Raw genomic sequence first — 17936 nt, 5'->3', positions numbered from 1 at the left:
GTCCTAGTTCTGATAATATCCGCTAGGCAGTAGCAAGTTCTGGTGTTTACTGACAGATTGTTATTTTCTGTCAGAATCCTACTGAACCAAGTCCAGGTAGTGTTCGTTTACTGTGTACAGTTTTGTGTTGACGTGCTTTAAACCCTTAGTTACAGCTTTTGACAGTTTATTACACATTATGTTTGTTAGCTAGTTGTATTATGCGATGGATATTTCATCTAGATCAGGTTAAGAGTGCATAGGTAAGGTAAGAAGTACATAGGTAAATACAATGTTGTTATAGTTTAGTTTAGTATTGCTACTAAAAGTGTTTGATATTGTTTGAAACGTATCACAGCCTGACCTATTATTGCAGTAAACATCTAATTTCATATATTTTTGTAGAGGGAGATACTTCATATGACTATAACAAGACTGTTCTGTCGGCCAACTTGAAACGGAGGCGTCCGCCCAAGAGCCTTCTAACAGAAAACATTTCTCATGATTTGACTCAACCCAGTACATTAAGAGAGAAAGGTATTTGAATCCCTGAAATATTGTTTTAATTAGTTTTTAACTACGACTAGAACCTAAAAGAATATTTTAGTGCTTGATGACAGCGGACGATGAAACCAAATCTTTAAAATAAATTGACTCTAGTGCAAGATATTTACGAACAGACAGTTTTCTCTTGACTGTCTTATACATGTTTTGTATGGGAAAATACATTTTACAATTTAATTTGTTTTAAGGTGATGAAGCTCCAGGTGACATCATACCTGTCTCGGATACTGCTAACAGCAACATCATTTCTCTCCCTGTCCATTTAGATTGGGAAAATAAAGAGATTTCCCGAGAAATAAAGCGCCTGAGGAACTTTGAAAACTGGAAAGTTAACAAAAGGAAGTTGAATCGTAACAGCGGTAAAGAGTACACATCTCGCAGTAATAAGAAAACGCAAGTGAAGATATTTCTCTCTGGATATGACTGTAAATGCCTCAAAAAGTGCCGTGAGAAGTTCTCTTCTAAAGATACTTTGAAATCATTTTTTAATTCATTTTGGAAACTGGCATATTACTCAAAGCAAAACTGTTTTTTGTAGGGCTGAGTTAAGACTTTAACTGTCAGTAGGCGTCAGATAAGAGACGGATCAGGAGTAGCAAAATCAAAGATGTACCAGTACGTTATTCCAGACGAACATAATAATCAGCTGAGAGTTTGTAAGACCTACTTTCTTACCATGTTACAAATAAGTTGGGAAACATTATACAGATGTTTAAATAAAACGGAATTTACTACTGATGCGAAGGGGAAAAGTAGCGTTGCGTTGTTTTTGCGAAAAAAATGTATGATTTATAAGAAGAGAAATGTGAAAGTGAGAACAGAAATCATGTGAAAGCAAAATATTACTACCAAATCTTCAGCCAAAAATTTAACTTGCACTTTAAACCTCCTTCAAAGGACACTTGCAGCAACTGTGACAAGGTATTTCAAAAAATCAGTGCTAAAAGTGATGAGAAAAAGACAGCCGACTTAAAGACACAAATAGAACTGCACTAAGGCAAGCAGGCAGAACGAGTGCGCGCAGAACTGAAAAAATATGCCGCGGAAGCCTCTCAGGATAAATATGTTTTGCACATTTGACCTTCAAAAGGCATTGCCTTTTCCCAAACTCACAACTTCAATAGCCTACTATAAGAGAAATCTTTATATCTACAACTTTGGCATTCATTGTTTTAATAACACTACCTATATACACGTCTGGGATGAGACTAATGGTGGAAGGGGTTCTGAAGATCTTGTTTCATGCCTTAGGAAATATTTGTATGAACATGCCAGGACATTCAAACATGTTGTTATGTTTTCTGACTCATGCATTGAGTAAAATAGAAATATAAAAACTAGCCTTATTGTACTGAAAATTGTTTAAGACTCTACTGGATGTGGAAACTATTTAAAATTTATGATACCAGGCCACTTATTCCTTCCCAATGATACTTAATTCGTTATAATAGAGTATGTATATCTCCTAAGATATACAGAATAGAAAAGCCAATACAACTAAACACAATATCTTTTGATACATTAAAACATGACAATAAGTCAAGAATATAGAAAGCAGTATTGGTTTTGAGACTATATATTATAAATATGCCTTTATGGTAGTTTTAAAAACTGCAATCACCAACAACTGATAATTATAAAAAAAAAACAGTTGAATCTGTGATTTGCTACTGTTGTCATAGCAACAAGTAAACCATTCCAGTCAAGGAAAATATTTTATGTTAAAATAATTTTTTTAACAATTAATATTTTTATTATCGAATTATCATTTGTTGTTAATAGAATGAATGACTTGCATGACACCCACCTACATATTTTAGCTAGGTGATTGTTACGGTTCTTTAGCTGGTTATTAATACAGTATAATATAGTAAGTTTATCAACTTTACTGATTATCAACTCGAGTCTCAAATTCAATATAAAATTGTTGAACTGAAAATAATACAAATAAGATAACTGTAAATTCCCAAAACACTCAAAACTAAAATGCATTACTTGACATCTACTGATTAGATAATAATTAACAATTCAGTGAACTAAATATATTGAATGATATATTGAACATTGATAAAAATTGAAAGGAATTATGTAGAAGAGGTTAAAAATGGCCTCAACATGACAGTTGTACCCATAGGTTTATTATGTCATACCCTAAAAATACATTTAAGAAATATTCATTAGTTTGTCATGAGTTATACATAATCTAGCTTTAGAAATAATTTTAGACAGTTGAGAATCTATTGCATGCAAAAATTTCAAGAAAGATGTAGGTTACCATGTAAATACCTACATCTCAAAATAAAATAAGATTTTGAACCACAAACTGCAATCAAAAATACAGTAGCACCTACAGATCATTTACATATTATGGTGAAATCATTGACTTTCAGAAGGTTTTTGATTTAATAGAGTTATGGGTGATCATAAAGTTCATGGGAAATGAAAAATTTGGTTTAAGATATATTCAAATTTTATATATACAACTACAACAAATAAAATAGAAAGGCAACACAGGGTTCAATAAATCCCCTAAACTGTTCACTTTGGAACAACTTGAATTAGATGAGATGTCAGATTCAATGATGTCATTATTTTAATAGTCAGTAATTCAAATTAATTAAATGAAATGCTGCCACAATTAAAGCAAAGGGCTCCATGTGTAGAAATGAAAATGAATTACACCACAAATAATTATGAATGAAGAAGCTACTAACATCTCTATTCTGCACCAACCAATAGAAAATGTCATCAACTATGTTTATTGAGGATATAAAACTAGGCAAAGAAAACTAAAATGCACATATTACTAGATATATCCAATAATGATGGTCAGCATTTGGGAAATTGAATCACATTGAAGACTATTGAGATTCCTATAAATTAGAAGCTTATAATAAATAATACATATTTTTTGCATGTTTGTACACCAGAATTGTAGAAGGGTTTGCGACATTTGATGGTCGATTGGCACTGCTTAGTGAATACCATGCGAGAAGACATATAATATCACACACAGTTATATAACTATCAATTCTGGGAGTTTCACTGTGAGTTAGAATCAGACATAACGAGATCAAAAACAGAATCAAAATCATAGACGCAACAGAAGTGACAAACATTAAATGGTGTTGGGCTGCACTTCACCACACAATCTGAAAGCATATAGGCACTTAGGAGGCACTACTATAGGAGTAAAAGGGTGGAGACCAAGACAAACAAATAAAGATAGAAGTAGGTCTCAGAAAAAATAGGTAGATTATATCTGAACTACTGTAGGAAAATTGTAGATGGGTTGAAAAAGAAGAAGAAAAAGACCCAAACTAGTTAATATTTTGAACTTTTCTTCACTTACATTAAATAATATACAACAGGAAAATAGAACCTACACACACGGACAGATACCTAAACAGGAACTCAAATCATCATCCAGGCCAAAAACAAGGTATCATCAAAACTCTGGCGGAGAGGGCGAAGAGAATTTGTGAACCACAGCATCTACAAAGTGAACTTCTTCATATTAAAAAAGTTCTAATTCTAATGGTTTTACCAGAAGAGAAATACATAAAGCGATGAACAACATCTCTAGAAGAAAGGATGAAGAAACAGAATGTACAGGCAAAGCGTACTTGCCCTATATATCAGGGGTAACTGACAGAATTGGGTGAATACTTAAAAAAGCCAGTGTAAAACCCATTGGACTGTTTAAGATCGGTGAAGGACAAACGCGACCCATTAGCAACGGCCGGAGTATACCGAATACCATGCGGAAGGGTATATGTGGGAACCACGAAAAGACACACAAACACAAGGATAAAGGAACATAAAAGCCATTGTCGTTTAGGACATATCGACAAATCTGCTGTTGCCGAACACGCTTTGGGAAGCGGAAAACATCGGATACTGTTTGAAGAAATGCAGATGCTGGATAAAACATCACAGTACTACCCACGGTTGTATTGGGAAGCGGTGGAGATAATAATTTTAATCATATAGAAGAAGGACTAAAAATCAACAAAACGACTACAAACGTCGACACGCCTCCTCACACTGAAACCAGTGGAGGGGAGGCGAGTAAAAAATATAAATAGTGCCTCTGCAGTACAAAGCGGCGTCAGTTTCAGCTTACAAGCGAAGCAGTAACATCTCCAGAAGATGCCAATACCTAGTGTTGGCGAAACGTCGAGAACTAATTTCAGAAGACAACGACCTAACAGCCCGAACAAACAGTTTAACGAGTTAGACGATGGCCGTGAAAGCCTAACGCATTTTATCAGGAAAATAGAAGTTTCTAAAGGATTTTAACACAAAAACTTCATTTTGTCAAGGAAAACAACCACGAAATAATAAAAACTTGTCAATTGTATGGGAATAGATGTAAGAATCATGAGTGATATAAAAAGAAAACAGTTTATCTGGTATGGACACTGATCCTGTAAATTGAATGAATGATGAGAGGATCCCAAAACAATTTCTGGAATGTCAAAATCTTGAACACATGAAGAAGGAAGACTGAAAGCTAGTTGGACAGTGGCATCTACACAGCTATAGGCACAAGGACCTCAGAAATGATCTGTGGCAGAATAGAAAGGAATTGAGTTTGGGAATTAACTGATAAAATTAATTCTTTTTGAATGATATAGAAGTTTTTGTTGTTTAAAATCAACAGGTCAACATAGTGTACATTAAAAATGATAAAAACCTACTTATACTTTTAGGATCAAAATTGAACTGGCTACTTCCTAAGTCTCATATTTAACAAGCACATTGCAAATAAAAACATTATGTAACAAACATCTACCACATAATATTCTTAATCAGGAAGATGACCTTAACAAATGAAAAGTAATAGAACTAAAATCAATGTAAGTTACATTCAATAACTATCCATGGTATACCAGTAATAACACTCAAATAAAATGTCTGAGATTAGCTACTGATAGACTATTACATGTAAGGTGAGAAAACACAAAATAATTGGAAGATAGCTTAGGGAGTACAAATCAAAACTTGGCATTAATGGCAAATTACACATTTGGAAATAAAGCCCACCACAATATGCGAAAATAACTGGGATTAACTGATTTGGATATTAAAAATGCTTGTTAGTAAAAGACTAACATAAAAATAAATAATAGAAACTGACTTATAGCAGAATTACTTTGTAATTGTATTCTTATTTAATATTAATTATTCAGGGTGATTCTTTGAAAGTTTCAATTAGATGTTTTAGAAAAACTACATAATTAATATCTGAAAATTTAGAATGAGAGGTTTTTAGATATGGCTATTAAGGCATTACATAGGTCTTGTATTTTCAAAAAAAAATCGATTTTTTTCATTCCATATGAAAGTATAGTACTTTAAGAATATTTACACCAAATTTGAAGTAAATGTTTTTCTCGAACCTTTGTTTTTCCTTGTGGTAGGCACAATTTCTCAAGAACGAGTCGCCAGATTTTGCTGAAAATTTGCACAGCTCATCTTTATAGTATTGTTTAATGATTGAACAAAGGAATTGGAAAAAAAATGAGGTTTAAAGTTTTGAAATAGGTTTAAATGAATTTATGTCTCATATTTGTTAGCATTTTTCCAATTCTCATCATTTTTGAAACATTTTTTTTTTGTATAAAACAAGAACAAGTCAACTAATTGAAAATTCCTGTATGTATTTCGATAGAACAGCTCTTATACTTCTCTCAATATAAGGTTATGCTACCACACACTGAGTGTTTTATAAGATATAACCACTTTTATTTTGAAACAGTGTCTGATTTGACACCCCCTATCATTATAAATAATAAAATTGGAACCATTTTGTTTAGTTTGTTTGGTACAATTTATTTTAGTATCATATATTTTGATGAAACTTTAACATTTTGTGAATAAAATAATATTTAATATACAAAGTGATTCAAACCCCATACTTAAAAATTTCTTAACTGTCCTAAATAGATCATCCTATACAATATCTATCTAAATATATATCTTAAAACCTTTCAATTTTAAGATGTTAATTATGTTAAGTTTCTCTAAAACATTTACTTAGATATCTCAAAGAATCACCCTGCATAATACACATACAAATTAATCATAAACTACATTAGCCACAATTTGTAGAAAAAGATGCTTGTCTGGATCACTGGATCATGCAATTGTAGTAAATAAATTTATTTTTGATTTTTAGCCAACTCTTCAAGTTTGGTGACTCAGATTGAACTCTTATTAGACATCTGGCTTATATCTACAAGAGACCTATCCCATCAAAATTGACCAGTCATTAAAATTTCAACCTTTATCGAAACAAAAAAACTTATTTTTGAAGGAATCAGAAGTATTTTATTTATTATTAAAATGATTTTATTAAGTATTTTTATTGCTGAGTACATATTCTCCTCTGAAGTATCTCCAGTCAATGGTTCATGCTTATACCAAACTATAGGCAATCAACTTAAAAAATTAACTGTATAGACTATATAAGTGACGAAATTAACAAAGAATAACTTCACATATTTAACACCTGAACTATTTACTTTAAATGTTGTACAAAACCGATAGCAAATTTATTAATTGTCTGTACAAATTTCTTAATTTTTCTAAAATTTAGCTTATTAATCATATGTTAATCAGTAGATCTGATCTAACACACTTATACATTGTATAAACTTAATATAAAAATAAACATTGTTAATGTACTTTCATAGTTATTAAAAAATAACCTTTTCAATATTAACAGCATTTGTAGGATCTACTTTTACCCCAGTGGATCTGTGAAAAAATTATTGATTTTACATAAAAATGGGTTTTTAAAGCTTCTAAAAGGTATATGAGTGATAGCTGACACATATCCTTGAAGACATACAGCCGATTTTAGGCTGTATAGGATACAAGCAAGATCAACTGTGCTTCTTAAAGGTGCTTGTCATCAGCTATATACCTTTCAAAACTTTATCTTTTTTGTCCATATATATTCATAGCAAAATATAAAATCTGTTGTTAGTAATAATTGTATTAATGTTATTTGTTTGATCTGTTGGAATTTATCTAACAGTAATTATAAAAAATCAAAAAAAAAATCATTTTTTGCCTATAAAACATTCTTTATACATTTTAGAGAAAAATGGTTCAAATAAAAGTTGTAGATCTTTAAAAGTTCTTTATTTCTAAATTAAAATACATAAGAATTGATTCTTCTTAGCAGTTTCTTTAATAACAATTTTGGTAAAATGTTGAAAATTTTTTAAAATATCTTAAAACTTAAACCTCAAAGAATCAATCTATCAGACTAATGTCCAGCGCCTACAACGCAACTGTTTTAAAACTACGGTCTGAATCTGATTGCACTTGATACTGTTTTATGGTACATTTGGTAAAAATTTTAGGATATAAATACTTTAAGACTAGTCATTATTGGTAAAAAAATCTTGTTTAGATTATTTTGAATAGGATAAGGAAATGGTATTAACTGAATAAGTAATTGAAATAATTTATGGATATTTTGATTTTAATATTTTATTTTAATTTTGTGTACACATTAAAATCTTCAGTTGGAGATAAGTAAAAATGAAGAGGCTATTACAAAAAATATTAATCTATTGATTTTTCAGAATAACGAATAACTTTTTGACATTGAAAATTTAACGAAAAATTTAATGATGTCATTTGTTCAATTGTCTCTGGTAACAGAGAAATATATTTACAAACAAAAGCATTGTTTTTTTTTTATTCAGAAAAACTAAGTATTTTTTAAAGATTCATTTTTTAAATTGGTCTTTCTTATACCCACCATTTTGCCCTATTTAACATTATATTACTAATAACTTGATAACATTGTATTAAGTATAACTCAACTGATTCAAAACCAGTCATTTCCTGGGCATTTTTGCTGGCATACTTCCTGGGTTTTATTTAGGTTGTACCTAAACCACATGCAGACAACACTAGTTTTCAACAGTTGTGTCATAGGTGCTGGACCTCACTATTTAGGCAAGTACAGTTGTTTAAATAATAAAGATCAATTTTTTTATCCTGCTCAACAGGATACACAAATTGAATAACTTATAAGCTATTTGGTCGATTCATTTGAAATTTAGCACAGTTTAATAACTCATTAAGTCAAATTTTCAATAGTTATATTACATATTATTATGCAAAAAACAAAGTTATTACCATTTATAAATTACTGCAAAAATAGGAGTTTTTTGCATTTAACATATTTTTAATTATTTTGGAAACATTCAAATATATTTTTGAATTTTAATGTAGAAACACACAAACTAAAGAATTTTTTAAGATTTACAACTTTTATTTGAACCATTTTTCTCTAAATTGTATAAAGAATTGTTTTATAGGCAAAAAATAAATTTTTCACTGTTTATAATTGTTAAAACAGTTAAAACAAATTGTTAAAAAAAACAAGGCAAGATTAACTGAGTGTCTTCAAAGGATTTGTCATCAGCTATGCCTCATACCTTTCAAAACCTTCAAAAACCTTTTCAGATTTTTTCAGCTTTTTTTCTTTACTGGCCTATTTATCTTTTTTGTCTTTATACATTCATAGCAAAATATAAAATCTGTTGTTAGTAATAATTGTATTACTGTTATTTGTTTGATCTGTTGGAACTTATCTAACAGTAATTACCCCACAAAAACTTTTGGTATAATTAATAAATTCACTACCCAAACAACTTTTTGTTTCTATGAATACTTATATACCATGTAGTGTAATTAGTAATAGAAAGTTTAAACATTTTTAAATTGTCATAATACTAATCTAATGATGACTCATAATGTCAACAATTTGATAAATTTTTGAATTAATGTAAAGCAGATCAACAAGGAATGTGATTTTCATTATAATGCAGCTCTTGCTAGATGGAATTCAAAAATATTGTTATAAATATTCTGCAGGCATGTAACTGCAAGTTCAAATAATGAATATAATGGAGTTTGCACAACTTAGGATAAATTGATAGTACTGTAGGTAACCAAAGGTGCATAGACGATAAAATGCTGTAAAACATATATACAAAACTTGACAGAATAGCAAAATGCTGTTAGGTTAAGGTTTTGACAGTTACAGTTACAAAATCATAAGTTAATCATGTGATAAAAATCATATTTATACAAGTACAAAGGAGTAGTAATTTTCAGGAAGATATAAAAAAAATTTAAAAATCCTGATCATATTAATTGCAGTACTGGTGATGTGGTTGAAAAACTACAGACTAATTATAGCTAGAATATACAACGATATCAAAATAATTTAACTTTTGTTTATATACAAAGAAGAAAATGTACAAAACTACAAGAAAAAAATAATTAAATGGGGACCACTGAGACAGGTTTGGCAGATATTTTGCTAAATATCTTATTTAGTAAATAAAGAAGTTTCAATAATGTTCATTTGTTCAATGAGATAGTTAAGTTAAAAATTACAACTTTGTAGGTTTTATTAAATGGAAATTTGTAAAAATAGAAAGCATGATAACACCAGAAATGTGACAAAACATAATATGTTCAGAAAAATAACAAGGAACCAGAGACTTGTGATTACCAAATGGGGTAGACAAGCAAGTCCTTCATTTGTATTTATTTAGTATACTGTTACATAATTAAGGAATCCCAAATATTTATGGAGACCCATTAAGCCATATTATGCTCTTTAAAATCATGGAACATGCCATCAAAATAGCCAACAGAAAGAGGTTACAGAATTAGGAACAAATAAGTCAAAATACTATGTTATGTTAATGATGCAATAATGCTATGCTTTTCAACCTAGAAAACCAAAACAATAATATAATCATAATACCAATTGGATGTAAACTAGAAATCAATGGCATCAGCACTGAACAAGTAATGGAAGTAAAATACCTTATTACACTGACCAGCTAAGCAGACCTTAGCAGAAAGGTGAGAAATCAAGTACACAATGCAAATAGAGTGGCAGGATGCCTTAACAACACTATATGGCAAAACTGATAGATAAGACAAGAATGTATAAAGCTAGTATAAAAACAATAATGAAGTTTGCATCAAAATAAAACCCAATAGACAACATCAAGGCTATTAGAAACAGATGAGAATAATGAAAAGAACTAGAGGAAATCTGAGAGAACAAAAGAGGGGTGAAGACATCAGCAAACAATATACTATATAGTATAAACAAGTGGGTGCTAAACAAAAAAAAGAATCTGAATAGATGAAGAAGAAAAAATAATAATACAGAACATTTGTACACTGGAGTTAATAGCTTCAACCCAAAGATACACAAATATTAGCCTCTAAGATTAGCGAAAATGATAAAAGTCTTATTAAACAAGTAGGAAATAAAAACATGAAGCCTACCATAATTGGGATCCATTCAAGTTCATAACAGAATGCAGAAGAACAAGGAGCTGATGCCAATGCTGATGAAGACAAAATTCAGGAGAATATCTCAATAGGAAGCAGACAGAATTTCTAGCTCTAGGACCTGTGCTGATGGCTTGGCAAAACATCATCCAAAATCTTCAGATCCGCCATTTAATATTTAACTATTACCTATTGGATTGCCAAACCTTCAAACGAAGACAGTGCAATGAGAAGAAAAAAGTTATTAAAGAAATTTCTCAAATAAAAGTTTGCAGCAGAAGAGCTATACATTTGTTCAGATTAATTCTAAAACTCAGTTTGGATATATGTTCTTACAATATTATTCATTGTATTTAATTAATCTGACATCCATTCATCCTTTTAAACTTATTTCTATCTTAAAATTAATAATCATCAAGTTAAATTCAGAAATGCATCCTTTCTGTATTTTTTGTTCAATTTTGCATGCATAGAAGTTTACTGTAGTAGAAAATAATTTTATCAAGAACAATATTGGAATTTATTTGTAAATCAACAATTTACAGATATTCTGAAAATTGTTACTTCACAGGCAAGTACAAAACAATTGGTTTTCAAACACTCAACAAAGATATCAAAATCTGGTGTAGAAACATCTTCTATATTGTAAATCATGGAAGTACTGGCTTCTATAAAGTTATGTTAATTATAAAATTGTATTGATGTACTATCTTATTTCCTACACCTAATGTGGCATACCTAATAACTTTAAAATATAACAAAATGATTCTATTTAAACACTTATGTTGTTAAAGTAAGAAATATGTGGGAAAGTTAAATATATAACATTTTACCTTTGCAACACTAACCAATGTAAACATTACTACTCATTCAACAATAATTTAAAAATATTTTACATGACTTTGTATGCATTCATAACTTGTTTCATAGCTTGTTTAGTTATCTGATATTATAAGTTAGATTAAAAATTAGAAAAAAAACATACAAGGAATATGTTTAGGTGAAAATAGTAAAAGCTACCTATTTTTGGGCATCTGAATACTTTATGACCAAGCTTAGCACTTTGTAAAACACTGACAAATTAGATATATTCCATAAAGCAAAAAAAAATAATATAATTAAATTAAATACAATATATCCAGGAACAAGATGGGCTTTATGCATATCTGATTATATGAATAATATTAACACTACTGTTTTTTTAACTATAAACATAGCAAAAGTATTGACAAATAAGATATGCTCCTATAGTTTAGAAACTTATGAAACCATAGATGCAACATATAAACTGCTGGATAAGATCACAAGTTATTTTGTTACCTACTTTATAGTGCAAATCTATAATATCTGTTATTTTGTAGGGAGTTATGAGGAGACATTATTTTTATTAATTACTCCTTTTATTGAGTGTTAAGAGAAATTAAAGAAAGAGATAGCTTGTTAGTGTGTAATAAATTTTACCATGGTTAGTATTACCAGGCAGAAAAATAACCTTAGTATATTATGGTAGTTTAAAAAGTTGTACATACCATGCATGGTAAAATATGGTGATTGTTGAAGTAGAAGCAGAACCTAACCTTATTTTTTTAAGTAATGGGTGTAATATATGCGCCAAGGTCATTTACACATCAAATTAGATATGGACATTCTTTTACCGATTTGGAAACAGGCTTCATGAACCGTTTAAACACACAGAAGTCACCTTAAACGAGAATATTTTATAACAACAAAAGTCTTGAAAAAATTGTCAACAATTTCACTAGTCACTGCTAGGCATTTGACGTATCGTATGAAACCAGTGCTGCCACGCTTCACGTCTGCAATTTTTAGGGAAAAATCGGTAAATTTCGGTAAAAATAACTCGAGATCGACAATACTGAAAGTAACTCTTGTTTATATTTTTGTATTATCAAAACAAACTGACATACATACATAAATAATATTTTAGGGAAAAAACTGCACTAATGATAATTATGCTTTATGGTAAATAAATCGAGAAATTAACAAATTAAATACGAAAACACCATCTTATACATTATTATCTTATTAAAGAGATGATACCTAACAATGAGAAACATTGGGCAAAAAATTAAATTTCAATACATCATACTGTGTCCAAATAATGTTATTTGGGATGAGGGTGAAAGTTTTAGATATATTAAATTAAACTAAATAAAAACATCAAACAATAAAGCACATTGGACATAATTATCAATATTTAACAGAGGTTTTAGTAATTAGGAAACATTAAAATATGCACTTGGAAAATATACTGCGTAGCAAGTAGATATTTGGAATATATTAGGTTTTGTGATCATTTTGAAAGAAACTCTCACAGAAAACTATAACCTGATCTGATTAATGATACAATCCAGAGAAAAAGAGTAAAATCATAATAATAAATTACAAGATTTAGCTAGGAACTGTCGATCTACTGACAAAATGGTAACGCGGCAGCACTGTATGAAACTTTTGTTTGACACCACTTTTAATGGATATTGTTACGTGATACAACACTGGTTAAATTATTAGCTTTTCTTGACTATTTCTAATTAAATATCAATTCTTACATTCCTGCAATGACTTTCGGAATTTGACGATAAGAAATGTGTTGAATCTTAAAACGGGTAAGGTGGTAGAATGAATGCCAATAACCGGGAAGGGAACAATCTTGAAAGTGTCCCTATTATAGTTCACTACAATTGGGATGAATACTACCGTCTTGGGACATAACTAATTTTTCTGTATATATTCAAGAAACCATGTGGTCTATCACTCGGCTTCCATAAACGAACCGTCTTCTGGGTAGCACAAGTAACCGATTAGTGAAACAGCCGCAGATGTTTACTGTTGAAGGTATCAAATACAGCACAAAAATAACACCCACTTTAAAAAAATGATAAAACACAGTTTGACCTACACAACATAGTTATTATTTATCCTTACCGCTTAAGATTACTTTGCAAAACTCCACAATTTTCCCACGGAACTAGCAAAATGGCTGTCGCAAGGGCACATGCCACAGAAAACTAATAATCTCAATAGAAAAGGAAGGCATGATGGTCGTGATCAAAGTCTGTGGCGTCATCTTGTCAAGAGTAGCCAACCTAAATTCATAAGCGCGCATTTTAAACATATGATTTTCTTCATGTTTCATTCAATAAATATTCTGCAAGATCTTTAAAAAACAACTAATAAATAAATAATAAATGAAATACAAAAATCGTAAATATTAAATATATTTTTAAATATTTCAAATGACTATAATGTCAGGACAATTATTATTATGAATTTTGGTTATACCTACTATTACTGTATCGAGATAAAACCGTTTGATTTGAGTAACTTTTTCAATTTATTGTAATCAGCATACTTATATGTAATTAAGCTGATAATTAAATTGATTTTCTGAATATACCTTTTACAAAATCAGAGGCGAAAATTAGTGTAACACGTTGAAAGAAACTTTGACAGAGTAAATAAGTTTCAGTTTAAATTTCAGTGAGACAATTTATGGAAATTAATCGCGGAACGCTTTAGTTTAAACTTTAAATTAATAATACAAGAAATGTGATAATATATTTTATTAATTTTATTAATAATGAACTGACGTCGTAATAGCACAAAATATTAATAATTATCGAAGGTTTAAAAATATATTAAATCACTGACAAGAATAGATATACTGAACCTAAACTACCTTAGTACAAAAATGTGGCACGCGAAAGAAGTTACAAGCCCATAAGTTACAAAATTAAAATCGATTTTTTTCCAATATCTAGTGAACTGTTTGACATATTCTTTTTTGTTTCATGTAAGCCGTCTGTTGTAAATTGGTCTTATTGCCACAGTTGAAAAAAAAAATCAATCGAAATTTCAAGAACACTAAAAACGAGTACCAGAACAAATTAGCGAGTAACAGGCTATTTTTGGCTAGTTTTTTACTCAGCAAATACTGCGTTAGAAAGGGTTAAAGTTTGGTTGGAAAACAGATATCTAAAATTAGCCTTACAAAAGACAGAGACAATCATGGTTAAAGGTCACAGGGATCATATTTTCTTCATGCTATAAGAAGAAAGAATATTTGCAGTAAAAAAAGGTGAAATATTTGGGCGTCATGCTTGAATATAAGCAAATATTTGGTGAACATGTTAAATATGTCATCAATAAGGCTGACCGAAGAACTGCGGCACTAGCAAGAATTATGTCTAACATAAAAGATCCTAATGCAGAAAAAAGACGTCGTCTACGCATACCGGACGACCTGGACTGTAGCTTTACAGGTCATAGAGGGAGTACCACCAATTCACTTGCAGATAAAATGAAGATCGAGAACATACGGCAAGAATAGCCAGTAAGGCAAGAAGAATGGGAAATAAACGAAGGGTTACGTGGACAAGACCGAAATTTTTTTTATGCTACCTCCATTTTTAGTCTTTAAAATTTTTTAAAGCTTTCCTCTTACTCTAAGTAACATATTCGGTTTGATATTGGTTGAAAATCTACAACTGCTTTGTTTACTTTCTCCGACACCATGAATCCCACTCCAAAATATCTCTTGGTCCCCTCACTCTTAAACAGTATGCTGTTTTATATTTTTGTTCTCTTTCATTTCCTAGTTGTTTCGTTTCTTGTAGAGCAAGGATATCTATTGTGTATTTTTCCATAATTTGTTCTAAGTTTCTTAAAGCTCCCTACTCATAAGTACCTCTCACATTCCATATCCCAGTTTTTATTATTTCCTTGGATTGTCTTTCTTTTGTGTTTAGTTTTTGGGGTTCCATGGTCGTCTTCCTTTGCCTTGACGATTCGGTATCATATGTCCCCAGATGTTTTTCTTATATTTTTTTGGCAATTCTACTATAGTATTTTCTTTTAGTTGTTTTTCTCTATCCATTCTTTTCCATACACGATCAACTTCTTATAACCATAACCTATTTTTGTCTGTTTTCCTTTTACTTTTTTCTTCTTTTGCTACTTTAACTATTTCCTTCTTAATTTTATTTTATTTTGATGTCAGATCATTATTTATGTAGATGCGATCTTCAACTTGCTTTTATCCGCGATGTTTCTGTTTCTAGAGCATATAATGTACAGCAGTTCTTGTGATATGAATGTTTCCATGCTTTATATAATCAAATTATATAATCAAATTTTTCTTCTTACTTGTTTTCTCTAGTTGTTTCATTCTGTCTTGTAATTGTTTCACGTCGTTTTTTAATTTTCTGTTTTCCTCCTTTATTTCTTTTAGTTGTTTATTACGTTTCATTTGTTCTTTCCTTATTTGCTTTATTTCATTCATGATTTTTTAATTTTTTTCCAGTAATTGTTTTTAAAGTTAACATATCTTGTTAACAAAGTTCTCATTATTTACAATTATATTACAAAGTGGCTAAATGAATCTGGCAAAATTGCAAGCATCAAATTTTAAATCTCCATATTGCATAATAGGCGTATCCCGGTTTTTGTACAATTCGGATCATCCATTTAAGTGATAATTAGGTTTTTCCAAACTTTTGGTCCACTCTGTAGATTTTATTATACAAAAGTATAATACAATATAGCATATCTAATACAAAAAATCAATATTCATTAATTTATTAGCACTCAAGCGTCTAAAAGTAGAAATAAAATACTCAATATTTACCTTCTGCAACTTGACATTCACGTGTGCGATGTGTCAATTCCAAATCCCAACCAGTTTGGGCATCTGACGAAAGAACAAGTGCGTTTGCTTCATTAGTTTCATCTGAAGAAGTGGTTGAAGAAGCACCAGCAGAAGGATTGGAGGGCGATGCTACCTGAAGCAAGAAAGAAGAAAAATTATCTAATCTAAACAAATTTGAAAAGTATAGAAGTCCTATAGAGTTTATGGACATACCTATAATAAAAATATATTCCACAATAAGATCATTATACGAGTTGTAAGCTGACATTGAACTAATGTACTAATAACTTTGGCATAAAAATAACAGGTATTTAAATCAGCAAAACGTCCAGTTTGTACAAAGAAAAACTTCTAGAAAGCATTCAAAATAAATTAAAACGATTATCCACACTTTATAGACGGGGCAAAGGTATCCGACTGATTCCAAGTAGAAAAATATGTTACACTTTTTATATTAGAAAAATGATCTTTACGAGTACGTCGCAACTTAAATACTCCATTACGGGATATGAACCTTCCCATGGTCTTTTCAATTCTCGTCCTCTAACGTTTCTCTCTCCAGTGCCCAACTTTTTTATCCCTTCATCGTGTCTTTGATAGTTCTTTGTCTCTTTTTCTTGTTCTCGGTATCCAGGCTATCACCTCTGCTACATCTTTCGTCCTCTATTTTTATTAAGTTTCCTGCCGATAACTGTTTAAAACTCAGCGATTTCCGGCAAATTGAAACATCTCGAGGCTCGTGCTACTCTCAAAGGGAGAAGACAAGTATCGGCCTGTTTGCATTCTGTTGTGTATACGTAAATTATACGAGAGGCTTCTAAGAGGGCGAATAGACACAGTCATTGAAGTGTCAGGTGGGCTGTTACCTAGGCAGTTCCGATTTAGGAAGAACAGGAGCACGGTAGATGCGGTGATGTAAGTCTTCCGGGAGTTGTGCGGAGTGGGGGTTAACCAAAGGTGAACGATCCTACTGCTGTTTGATGTCCAAAATACTTTCAACACATTAAAATGGAAAAAGTAATGAAGGCTTTACGAGAGAGAAGATGTCTGAGTTACTTGATGAGTTTGGTGTCGGACTATCTGTCAGAGAGGAAAATTGTCGTAGAAAACGGAGTGATGGTTGACGTGACAGCTGGAGTGATGTGGAACTTAGCGTATTACGGGGTTGTGAGCCAACAAGACGGAGAGGGTGTATTTTGCAGACGTCCTTGCTATGCAGGTAGTGGCGCGAGACAGAGGGGGCCTTATCTTCAGTGCGCAATATACATGCGACCAAGTCGAGGAATGGATGAAAATGCATGGCTTAGAACTGGCTGCGGGTAGGACCGAGGCTATAGTTCTCAAGAGACCAAGGAAAAGGGACGGGATAAAA

General features: G+C 30.9%; 1 protein-coding gene across 5 annotated transcripts in view; it reads right to left on the bottom strand.

Annotated features, from left to right (window-relative positions):
* The window catches only part of Larp4B (La-related protein 4B), a 129227-nt gene extending 115256 nt beyond the window's left edge, over window positions 1–13971 (bottom strand). The window contains exons 1-2 of one of the 5 annotated variants that reach the window (XM_072540997.1): window positions 13843–13937; window positions 12426–12713 (exon numbers count right to left, since the gene is read on the bottom strand). In XM_072540997.1, coding sequence (XP_072397098.1) covers window positions 12426–12432 — 7 coding nt within the window. In that variant the 5' untranslated portion in view covers window positions 12433–12713; window positions 13843–13937. The other 4 variants (XM_072540999.1, XM_072540998.1, XM_072541001.1 and 1 more) reach the window with 4 other exon arrangements.
* Window positions 13972–17936: the final 3965 nt, after the last annotated feature.

This window comes from Diabrotica undecimpunctata, chromosome 8 (assembly GCF_040954645.1).
Source record: "Diabrotica undecimpunctata isolate CICGRU chromosome 8, icDiaUnde3, whole genome shotgun sequence".
NCBI classification, from domain to species: domain Eukaryota; kingdom Metazoa; phylum Arthropoda; class Insecta; order Coleoptera; family Chrysomelidae; genus Diabrotica; species Diabrotica undecimpunctata.
This window is presented reverse-complemented; position numbering and strand designations above follow the sequence as displayed.